The sequence below is a fragment of the Periophthalmus magnuspinnatus genome, chromosome 5 (genome assembly GCF_009829125.3).
Source record: "Periophthalmus magnuspinnatus isolate fPerMag1 chromosome 5, fPerMag1.2.pri, whole genome shotgun sequence".
NCBI lineage: Eukaryota > Metazoa > Chordata > Actinopteri > Gobiiformes > Gobiidae > Periophthalmus > Periophthalmus magnuspinnatus.
The window spans coordinates 18,670,804-18,683,176 of NC_047130.1; the positions used below are offsets into that span (position 1 = coordinate 18,670,804).

The 12,373-nt window shown below is 38.2% G+C and overlaps 1 protein-coding gene across 7 annotated transcripts in view; it reads left to right on the forward strand.

The window, feature by feature from the left end:
• Window positions 1-595: 595 nt before the first annotated feature.
• The window catches only part of elmo2 (engulfment and cell motility 2), a 30,272-nt gene continuing 18,494 nt past the window's right edge, over window positions 596-12,373 (forward strand). For 6 of the 7 annotated variants that reach the window (XM_033967080.2, XM_033967084.2, XM_033967083.2 and 3 more), the window contains exons 1-7: window positions 609-682; window positions 4,045-4,111; window positions 4,888-4,984; window positions 5,811-5,851; window positions 8,317-8,389; window positions 8,464-8,514; window positions 12,167-12,336. In XM_033967080.2, the coding sequence (XP_033822971.1) occupies window positions 4,907-4,984; window positions 5,811-5,851; window positions 8,317-8,389; window positions 8,464-8,514; window positions 12,167-12,336 (413 nt within the window). In that variant the 5' untranslated portion in view covers window positions 609-682; window positions 4,045-4,111; window positions 4,888-4,906. Of the gene's footprint in view, window positions 683-4,044; window positions 4,112-4,887; window positions 4,985-5,810; window positions 5,852-8,316; window positions 8,390-8,463; window positions 8,515-12,166; window positions 12,337-12,373 lie in introns of all 7 variants that reach the window. The other variant, XM_033967086.2, reaches the window with a different exon arrangement.

Consider the following 12,373-nt stretch of genomic DNA (forward strand, 5'->3'; position numbering starts at 1 on the left):
TAGTTTTTGTACCTTTAACTGGCCAAGGAGGGGCTGTTAAAGGGTTAGGGTTAAGCTTTGATGTGAAATAATAGTCTTCCACCTGCTTGTCTTCAGGGAGTGTTACTGCCACCTGCTTCTCTCAATGGAATGTTACACAGTATGGCATTAAAGTTATCCATGAAAATACCGTCAGACCAAGTTACAGGTCAGATAGATCTGTAGGGCCACCTTGCTCACATAAATGCATGGTTTTTAGGGCGGGGGTATTTTCAAGTAATAAAATCACCTGTAATTAAAATACATGCCAGATCGATATGTTTAATGCCATACTGTGGAACATCTAAGGCAGAAAAGTTCTAGTGCACCTTTAACACTGCACTTCATACCCACACTAGGATGTGGGCTGACTTCATGCTCTTAGTTTTTGGGACCCCACATGAGCCACCTGTAGCCCTCACTGAAATAAACAGCAGCAGTAACATTTAGACTGAAATATGAAATGTTCTTAAAGCTGGCGCGTATAATTCCCAGTGCTAGACTATTGTATCGTCTCATTTGAGATTTGGGGCCCAGCGGTAGGTCTGACATTTGCAGTGTCCCGCCTACAAGGCGTGGATTCGGATCTCCTTTTCCAAAACTCCTCTGTCCTCATCGGAGAGAAGGATCCATCCGAGAGCATCATCGATGGCCCAGCTCCAGGGTAAGTCACATTTTCAGACTGTTATTAGCGCGTTACTCGTGTGCTCTTCGCCCACACACGGCTCTGACCGAGGGGAGGCTGTGGATCCGGATCCTGAGGACAGACGCCCGGAGACGGCTGCGTTCCTCTGCAATGGAGGAGGAGACGCTGGCTCTGGATGAATAACAATAGCCGCCTTTCGAGAAATGTCTGTGGTGATAAGAGTCAGAGCTAAAGCACGTCTCTTATAGTCTGTGGCACAGAGTAAAGGCTGAGCTGTTGTCTGTGTGCGGCTGTTTATGTCGCTGTCAGTACGGACATGTTGGCAGTGATTCACCGGAGCACAAGGCTCACATTGAGCCAATGCTGCAACAGCCCGAGCCCCTTCAGTCCTGCAAGCTCCAGAAACCAACTCAGAGACCGACCCAGAGGCCTGGAGCTGCGGCTGTGCCACAAACTTCACCGAACATCAGTCTGGATTAAACATGTCGATATGTTTGATTGAGAAAATGGAAATGGTAGAGATAGTGCAAAGTTATGCGAGCTTTGCACGAAAGGCAAGAAAAAACAACTGAAATAAATATTGAAAGAAATTGTCAGGACTCAAATAAGTTTCAGGAACCAAATACATTTTCTAAGGTGCAAAAAGATGAAATGTATTAATTTTAAGTGAATTGTCTTAAATGTGTCGAAATGGCGCCGCGCTGTGTTCAACAGACGCTAACGGCCACATCCCGCTCAAAAGTTTGCCTCTAGTCTACATATATATATATATATATATATATATATATATATTTTACAATTAAAGCAACTTGTAGGGGGAACTAACCGATGAAAAGTAAAACTGTGATAAAAGTGGAGTTTATTTGGCGCCGTGGCTTTCTCATAAACACACTTAATAAATGTGTGGTTCCTGTCTCGAGGCTGTAGTTCCTTAGCAGCTGTTGCTACGTTACGAGCTCAGCCAGCGCCATCAGCGGAAAAAGGGAAAACTCTCAAACAAATCCGACAAAAAGAGCTCCAGCACGACTCAAAAGGCACAAAACCCGGGCTCAGCGGACCAGCACACATTAAAATGAACCAACACGTGTCTCTGCAGAGTCATGTACATTTTATATCAGGCTTACAACACTGGGATAAGCATGCAAATAGCCTATAACTATATATTTTTGTGTTCTGTAATGTGGGAGCTTTTTGGCACTTCTTAAAGGTCCTATATTACACAAACTTGACTCTTGTGAGCTTTACGCCTTGTTAAAATGTTGTTACCTCCTCAAAAACATACCTGGAGTTGTGTTTTGTTTCATTCACAGATGTTTGAGTAATCCTTCATTATTAGTCTGTCCACATCTCCAAAGCTCAAAATGCTCTGTTCCACTTTGTGATGTCACGAAGCGGCAGTTTTCAAGTTCACAGATCCTTTTACCTTTAGTTATGTGGAGATTGGCAATTCCAGGCTACTTTATGTATTACCACATGCCATTGCAAGGTGGAACAGTGTTTTTAGTTTGAGAGAAGAGCTAAATATCCAGGGATGTGTGTGTGAATGAAACAAAACAGAACTCCAGGTATGTTTTTTGATGAGGAAACTACATTATAACAGGTCAGAAGACAGCATAATAAGCCCTTTTAATATGCCAACGAAGGTTCTTTTTATGATTATAAATGATGACAATTTTATATGAGAAATAATTGTATTTAATAATAAAATACATGCATTTTTTTTAAATCAACAGAATACATTGCAATATTTGATCACAAAATTTAGGTTTCAAACTGTACTATATTAATGATATAAAATAGAAAACACTGATCTTGTGGTGAGGCATGTGTGATTTTTCCTTCTCCAGTCAGTGATGGGAAATGCAGAATAAACAAACATTAAACTGTTTTTAATCCTATGCTGCGTCTTTACCCTATAATTGAAATGCACCTCAATGAAAAAGTATTCCAAGTACTCAGAAAACAATACTCTGATTGGGCCATGTATCAGAATACGTTACCAAATACATTTTAATTCAGGTGTTCAGTAATTCTGTAACTAAATACATTTTCAAAGTATTCTTCTCATCACTGTACATAATCTACTAATTTTCATATTTTATTTTTATATTGTTTGCATGTAATAAGTTATTTGTCAAACCCATACGATGAAAACATTTTGGCACATTTGCCATCCCCAAAAGGTCTCATTATCATTGTAAAAAAAAAAAAAAGAAATATATGTATTTACTCACGATTTATGTTTATTTTTAATGACATTGGGGAAATTAATCAACTGAAATGGTACAATGTAACTGGTCATGTTTTTATATAGCGCTTACACCAAGGAACCCATTCAGACAAACTGAAACTCTGCCATGGCTGCTGCAAACTAATTTTCATATTTTTCATATTTTCTTTTATATTGTTTGTATAAGCTATAGAGCAAACCCATTCACTGCGAAGTTACTGACCTGAATTTAAATAATAACCCACATTGCATTGCAGTGCCTGGCAGAGGTTGTGATATTTGTCTTATGGAGTGATATGAACCAGTGAAGCAGAGATTAGAAGAAGAGGTTGCACTTTGCTCATAATGCTCGAGATGTGGAGGTGGTGTACTGCAGCAGATGGAGCCTGAATTAAATGTATTTTTCTATGCTTGCTTTTCCAATGCTCACAAACATGTACATTACGCTTTATAATCACATAATGTATGTAAAGTCTATTTTAATCTTTAACCCTGCCATCTGCATTCTTTACTTACTGCAACAAACTTCACTCTCTTATCTCTACTTCCATAAATCATATATTTACTGTCCCTCCTCTGCACTATGTATTCACTGTCCCTCCTCTGCACCATATTGTCTCTCTCCTTCTTCTGTACCGTGCATTTATTATCCCCCTCTGCACCATATAGTCACTGTCCCTCCTCTCCACGATGTCGTTACCGTCCCTACTTTACCATATATTCACTCTTTTTCTTCTGCACCATATGTCACTGTCCCTTCTCAGCACCTTAACTTCAAACTCCCTCCTCTGCACCGTATAATCACTACTTCCTACTCAGCTACCATATATTCACCTCTTCCTCCTCTGCACCTTACCTTCAACCTCCCTCCTCTGTACCATACATTCACTGTGTATGTCCAATCTTCATCACACATAAACTCAAAAATCAAATCTTTATCATTCATTCTCATTCTTAATCCTCTTGCTCTGCTGTATATTAGTGAAGAAACCTGCAGTAAACCAGTGTAAATCATCATAATTTGGCCACGCATTGCAGAAATCCAAGGCCAGCAGCAGCATAAGGGTGTGGGTGGTTCTGGTCCGTGGAGGTAGTGTGATGAGTGCAGGATGTTAAAGATTTTACCAGAGTGAATTTTCTGTGTTGACAGGGGAGCAGAGATATTGGTTTGTGCAGAGGAGAGGAGCAGCGTGATCTGTTTGTGTACCATAACTCAGGTATTTCATCTCCTAAGCCCCATTCACACATAGATCCCAGGAAATCACCGGATACAAAATCTCATTCCTACATATACCCAGAATATTGTCGAGTCTGTTCAATGCTCAGGCAACTGGTAACTGAGATATCAATATTCATCATGTGTACTTTTTCTTCGCACTACTGGGAAATTTTGGTTATTTTTTTGGCTATATGATAAGATTTAAGCTGTAAAAGGTTGAATGAATAACTCATTACAGATATAAAACTAAGAACTAAAGTGTTTCATTCAGCTGTTTATTTATTGCAGCTCGTGATTTTTAAAAATATTGTAGATTCAGAAAAGCTTTTGTGATTTAAATCTGGCATAAATTGGTATAAATATTATCGTTTATCGTCTATCGTCTATTTAATTCAGCAATCTATCAAACTTTATGCTATCGCGACAGGCCTAGCTCCAACTGGTAATATATACTTGTGAACTGGAAGGTGGTTTAGGGACTCTGACGTATTACAACAGTGTAATCAGCACAGAAAGTGGATCTGAGGTTAACCACCACGTTAATGACGTAAAGACTTGAAACTGGTTTAATCTGACAATGTTCTGTTATTTAATCTGTTGGAGACATTTGTGTGACATTTCTTTTGTCTTTGGTTTAGCATTAGCCATGTTGTTTACATAGGAGTTAATCCAGCTGAAACGCTCTGAGTTTGAGGCAAAAATCCCAGTTACCAGTCGCCTGCACTCTGTACTGTAGCTATGTCTAATGATACTGTGTGTGGACTCTGCTTTCAGGGCCACAGTGAGCAGAGCCATGCCTCCTCCCGCAGACATCGTGAAGGTGGCTATTGAGTGGCCAGGTGCAAACGCTCAGCTCATCGAAATGGACCAGGTCAGATATAAATATACAAACCTCTGTACTTAATAAAAGAAAAAATCAAATCTGTCAACTGGACAAAAAGTATCTATATAAGATAGGTATAAAGCAGTGTCCACCAGTAATCTGCCCAGAACTGAAGAAGAAGGCTTGGATGAGAAGTGAAATGTCTTCACTCCTACAACTATTTGTCCAGTTGACAGATTTGAATTTTTCTTTTACTATAAATCATACCTGCACGACTGAGGGATTACACAGACAAACCTCTCTACTGTAAAACACTGTTATCCCTTTGTTCATTTACAAGCTATATGCAGGCATTTACAAGCTAAAGTGTTCCAAGGTTGCCCAATTTACAAAATATTCTCTGTTAAGAAGAAACTGCTGAAGTTTTTTTTGTAAATTATTTCGTATTAAACTAATTAACCCATTGCTCAAATCAAGTATCCTAAGATCATTAAGAGAAATGTATTTAAAATGTGTGAAGACACACCTCACAATGCATGAAACACTGATGATTCATTGTTAGGTCTAAATTATGTTGTATTTGTAGAATGTGTAGTTTCAGGTTGAGTTTCCCTGAACAGCTTGGACATCTATTAGCTTGCAAAAAAAAGAAAACACAACTAAGACCACTTGCTGACCCAAACCCTGTATGACCAGGAGAGAAACAAATGCTAACAGCTGTTTTTATAAAAAGTCAGCTTGGTGTCTCTGTTGACATGGGATGATTTTGAACTCATATGAACTTGTATATAGATAGACCAACTCTTGATGTACTAGTGAATATTTACATTGCAGTGGATGTATTTTTGTTTCTAACTTTTTTCCATCTCTGCAGAAAAGAGCGCTGTCTTCAATAATACGGGAGGTGTGTGACGGGTATGTTTCTGTATATTCAGACTTTTTCATTAAGTTCCCTATGCGCCTGTGTTAAGTCTTACAACAGATCCAACTACCATTATATTGAGTTTAATACAGCTTTATGAATGAATACACTTTACTCTCTATTACACTAAACCAGGACTAAATCTGGACTAAATCTGGACTAAACCAGGACTAAACCAGGACTAAACCAGGACAAATCTGGACTAAACCAGGACTAAACCAGGAATAAACCAGGACTAAACTAGGACTAAACTAGGACTCTACCAGCACTAAACTTAGACTCTATCCTGAACCAAGCCAGGACTAAACCAGGACTAAACCAGGACTATACTGGGACTATGCCAGGAAACATCTCTCAAACTAGGAATAAACCAGGACTAAACTTGGACTAAACACTGAACTAAACCAGAACTAAACCAATAAACCAGGACAAAACCAGGACTAAATTAGGACAAAATCAGGACTTAAATGAATGGGGCTAAACAAAGTCTACATGAAGTCTAATGTAGGTTCAAACCAGGACACATGTGGAAGAAAAACACAGCAACTACAGTAACACAGAAATTATATTAACAAGAGCTACAGCATTTATCCCAATCAAACTGAAATTGCAATTTGACAAATGAATCACACACTGCAACAGTTTCATTAACACAATTCTCAGCAAATAAGAAAATATCCAAAATGTCTTATTATGTATAAACCTGCTTCTCATGTAGCTTATACCTCTACAAAGATGTTCTGAAATGGGATGGGGTTCTTGGATTAGTTTAGTCATTTTTTCTTAAATATTAAAGCAGACCTTTTATGCAAAACATTCAACTTTTCAGAGCTTTTAACCATGGTATAGTTGTTTCCTTCTCATTTATGATGACGTTTACGGTGATGTCAGCTCCCACTGGACACTGCCATTTTTGAACACAGAAGTCAGCAAACTTGTTTCTTTTATTACGTTGTTTTAGATGAATATTGCGATTTAAAATTTGGAAATTATAAGAAAATAATCCACGAGTGTATAACTATATAGCAGACACAAGTGCAATAGGTCTGCTTTAATGCTCCTTGATGTGCTTAAAATATGTACTGAAAACTGGATTCATGTTTGACAAAATAAATACAAAATCTAATTGAAAGTCTAATCACATTAAGATATGTTTCCAAATCGTTCAGCCCTGATATTAAACAAACCCTGCACCATATTAAACTGTTTCATAGCTATTATTCTAATGTGTTCTAAGCTAGCCCGTTTAACACATACAAAAGCACCTGTCACATTCGCCCTCAGTGGTGAAGCCATCTGCTCTGCTGTTTCACACTTCAGAATGAGACACCTCCACTGCTCCACATGAGATCATTCTGTAAAGACTTTCACTGTTGTGATTTCAAAATTGAGAAGCCATGTTACGGCACTATACACAATCCTCGCGTTATTTTGTTCAGATGTCTGTAAAAAGGAGCTATATTTGTACTCAAGTAAGTTACTTTAAGGACCCATATTACATTTTTTATCTGACCTATATCAGAAACATAGCTGGAGTTGTGTTTTATTTCATTCACACATGTTTAACACAAAAACCTGCATATTTAGGCTGAGTTCTTCTCTCAAACTGAAAATTCCACTTTCACTAGAATCAACTGGATGATTTCAGACCTGGAATTGACGATCTCTGCTCAACAAAAGGTAAAAAGAGGTGTTAACTTGAAAACTATCGCTTCATGACCTCACAAGGTGGAACAGAGCATTTTGAGCTTTGGAGATGTAAACATAATAATGATAAAGGATTACTCAAACATGTGTGAATGAAACAAAACACAACTCTTGGCATGTTTTTGAGGAGATCTCAACGTTATACCATTATAACATGACGTAAAGCTCATCAACAGTCAATTTTCCATAATGTAGGACCTTTAAAAATATTTTTTATATTTTATATTAAAATCCACCCTTTTCTTTATGTAACTTTTTTCTTTACTTGATAATTCCATATATGTTACTTAATATATATCTAATGTTTTCTGTATGTATATAAAATGCAGAAAATAGTAAAAAAACAAAAACAAAACAAAACCTTTGTCCAAACTTTTGACTAGCAGTGTTTATTCTGTTTTTACATTTTGATTTAGTAATGCCGCTCTCTTTGTTGTAAAAAGTTTTTGCATGCTTTAGAGTCTGTATATTCCAGATAACGATCATGATGATCAAAATACAACTATTTCCAGACCAGTTCAGTCACAATGATTCGATTGCTTATTCCAGCCCTATTGTGCAGTATATGTGTGTATTTGGCTGGCCAAGTAACTGTACATGTCTCTTGATTATGCATTTTGCCTTCTACTAATTATATAGAAATACAATTGATCACATCATGGTCCACACCTGTCCCATATTAAACCTGTCCCATATTAAACCTGTACCATATTAAACCTTGTCACTAACGCTCCATGGTTTCTGTGTGCAGTTGGTCTCTGTCTGGCTCAGAGCAGTTTGCCTTGCGTTACGCCGATGGTCCTCAGCTCTACATCACTGAACAGGTCAGGAAGCACTCAACATGTTTTTATTATCAAGTGCTTTTTTAACTGACGCAGCGTCTTTACTTATATTTCAGACTCGAGGAGAGATCAAGAATGGTACTATCCTCCGATTAGCTATTTCACCTGTAAGTAAAATGAAATTTTATTATTTTTTCTTCTCAACTTTTTTCCACAAACTGCCACTTGACTGGTGTAAAACTGTGATGAATATTTACCTCAGGCGCTATTCCACCAAGCCAAGTCAGAATGATAAAAAGATGAAAACCTGCCATAGGCACTTTAAACTACAAGATTAATATGACATGTTTGTGGAAACAATCCTTACAAATAATGTGCAAGTACAACAGTTGTGCTTTCATTTGAATAACAGGGAGTTGCCCTCTCCCTCCATCAGCTTCTTGCATTTCCTCTGTAAAGTTTGCACGTCAAATTAAGTGTACGTTTTACCATAAATAAATATTTATTAGTTTTGTAGTCAGAAAAATGCCCCATTTTTATTTTAGAAATAAAATAATAATTTAAATGGGTAACTCAGTTTAAATTAATAATACACAAAGTAATAGGTTGATTTAACATCTACCTGGAAAATCTAGTTGACTTTTGGGTCCATATCTTGTGAGCAGCAGGGACGGGGTGCAAAACAAAGAGGGGTTTAGGGCATATGACCTGTTCTATAGCACATACACACCAGCGCTGTGTGCATAAAGACAATGCAAAAATACTTTCACAGAAGAGGACTCTCTTTTTATATTCTATCTAATGGAAGAAATACAAATATAGTCTTTAAAGTGTTGTGAACAAGTTTGCAACACTCCCCATAGAGGTTATTGTGTAAATTGCTTAAGTTCTAATATAGAAAGAGAGACTATCAAGTCCTTGTGGATTGTATAACACATATACTGTATAAAACTGTGCCCTTGGTCTGTGGGCCTATGCTCCATTTTAATTACAAAAGGAACAACAGCTGCGGTACAAGTATAGGCTCCATTATGTCAAAACAACATGATCAGGATAATGTCCCAGGAGCACTGATGCCCTACGCCCCATGTGCCATGTGACACAAGAGTGGCGACACTGGGCAAATCACACAACAGCAGCACATGGACAAAACACACTCAGCAAAGTGGAGCCTGTTTAGAGCCAAACACGTCTGCTGTGCATTCAGGGCATTATTAGATCAAGACCTGTGCTGTTTAACTGTGGTATCATCTCGGTCTTGCTCCACGTAGAGGACGGCACATAAATTGGGCAGCGTTTGCGCAGGATGACACGATAGGAGCCATAGTATATGACTTGGTTTAGCCCCTTTTAAACGTCATGTATCGCGTAAAATTGACTCTTGTCAGCTTTAAGCCATGTTACAGTGCTGTTAGCTCCTCAAAATCATACCTGGAATTGTGTTTTGTTTCGTTCACACATGTTTGAGTAACACTTTATTATTAGTCTGCCTATATTTCCAAATCTGAGAATGCTCTGTGATGTCAGGTAGTGGTTGTTTTCAACTCAATCATCGAAATGATTCTAGTGAAGGTGTATGGAGTTTAAAAACACAGTGGAACAGAGTGCTTTCTGTTTGAGAGAAAAACTCTATATGCAGGGTTTGTGTGTTAAACATGTGTGAATGAAACAAAACACAATTCCAGGTCTGTTTGTGATGAGGAAACATTATAACACAGATCAGAAGCTTCAGGTATATTCTTGGACCTGGTGGTATTTGGAACGTTGCTAGTTTGTGGTACTATGTGACTGCAGTGAAAGTTTTATATTTCTGTGCTATTTCAAAGACAGAGCTGTTTATACTGGAACAATGGCATGTTATTTAGCTTAATGATTCTACTCATGCTATGTTTCACAACAGCCCAAATTGTGCTGTAAACATTGGTATGCTGGTGAAGAGAGCAGTGAATTTAGGGCAGAGCGAGTCCTTGTATTTTGCCTTGAAACAAACATTGAATCCTCTGCAGAGATGTTTGAATGTTGAGCAGCTCAGGGAGGAGGACTGAGCAATGTTTTTCACTAAAAACAACAACGGCATTGAAATGTGTTATGGTGTAGTCCTATTTTTAAAGTCATAAGAAAAGTAAAGAAAAAGACTTCATCAACAGACCAGTGATATAGTGGCATTTATTAAACATGAAAAATATACAAATCTGTATGTTTCTGCTATAGTCTGTATATATAAGTGGACATAGCTAACCTGCTAGGCGCCACGTTCCAAATAAGGAGCGATCATGGACGCACTTCCGGCTTCATCGACTCCAATTCACGTTACATTGAAAAACTGTGGACCCTCTGTAACGGCTGATGTCAGACTCGTCATTTTGGTCTTTGATCGTATTCACCCACTCTAAATGATCCTGGTATTTTCATCCCAATATTGTGTCTGCAAATCAAGATTTGAACAATAATCACAGACAAATCAGGTGCCTTCTTTCCCCGATGTCTCTCCCGCTAGTGTTAACAACAGGTTTGATTGACACCGTTGCTAAGCGCCCGCTCCTTGCTAAAACAGCGGTGCAGGCGGGAGGAGGCGTTACCTTCAACAACCTGGCTCCAGATTGGCTCTTTGGTTGCTATGATACTCGTAACTTGGCTCAAAATTGGCTCCTATAACTGCTCTAGCCTCAATGAGCTTCATTTGACTGGGGCCGAATGCTGTGGGTGACGTCACACTCACTCACTCAAGTCCACTTATGTCTATGTCTATGGTCTTTGCTATTTCTGCTACTTCAATCATTTTGAAATTCGAATTTTTATTACCTTCCTAAGCTTTTTATTATAACATCGTAATTTGTGTGTTACTGTGTCCAAGTAATTTCCTATGTGGATCACTCAAGTTTGTCTTAGAGAGGGGGTATTATGCAAAATGGATTAAAAAATATATATATTTAGCTGTCTACCATGTTATAATATTGTTCCCACATCAGAAACATGCCTGAAAAGGTTTTAAAGGTCATGCATGCATATCTGAGTATTTTAACGATCTCTCTTACGATTAGCTGTAAGATTCTGCATGATGCGCCGCCCACAAGCCTACGTCACCCATGCTCCTACATGACAGTTCTCCATAAATATACAAAAGCATGATATAAAACTGTACACTACAACTTCACAAACATGGTGTGATGTGCAGTAGTTTCGTTTCATTAGCAGGATGTACACTGATTGTGTCGTGAGATCGCTCTGAAGGGGGAGGACTCAGAGTTTCCAAAACGAAAGTGAAACTTCTAAAACATGTTAATACGTTGTTTTCGGTGAATTTAGCAATTTTAGTTGAACAAAAATCAGCACAAATCTTTATCAAAATCATTACATTTGAAGCTCTCAAAATCTTCATGATATACTTTTACTTTTTACTCTTTAAGTACATTTTAAAATTGGTACTTTAATACTTTTACTTAAGTAGATTTTTTCATGTGATACTTTTACTTAGTATGCTTTGCCCTAGTATCTGTACTTTTATTTAAGTAACAAAATTGTGTACTTTTTCCACCATTGGCAAACTGTGGCACATGTCCTTTAGGTGGTACGCGGATTCATTTACAGTTCAAATATTTGCTGCATTTAAAGTCAATTCCTCATTTGTTCTTTTTTGTATTAGCACTACTGTATAACTTATAACTTATATCATTTGTACAGTTTGGTTAAGATATGGTGGTACTTGGGAGGCTAAATACTTTCAGAGATGGTTCTTGCTATGAAAAGTTTGAGAACCATCCCATTGAAATGTAAGATATATAGACTATAAAAAAAAAACCCGACCTCGCTCCTCCCCAGGGCCGAGCGGCGCGTCAGCTCCTGGAGAGGATTCAGTCCCATGGGATCGACGCTCGTCTGGAGGCTCTGAAAGAACTGGCCAAACTGTCAGCTGACCCCACCTTCGCCGCAGAGTTCATCAACATGGAGGGCATCGGGACCCTGGCACGCCTGGTCGAGAGCGGGACACAGTAAGGACTAGGGTCAAAAATCAGATCAATACTAAAA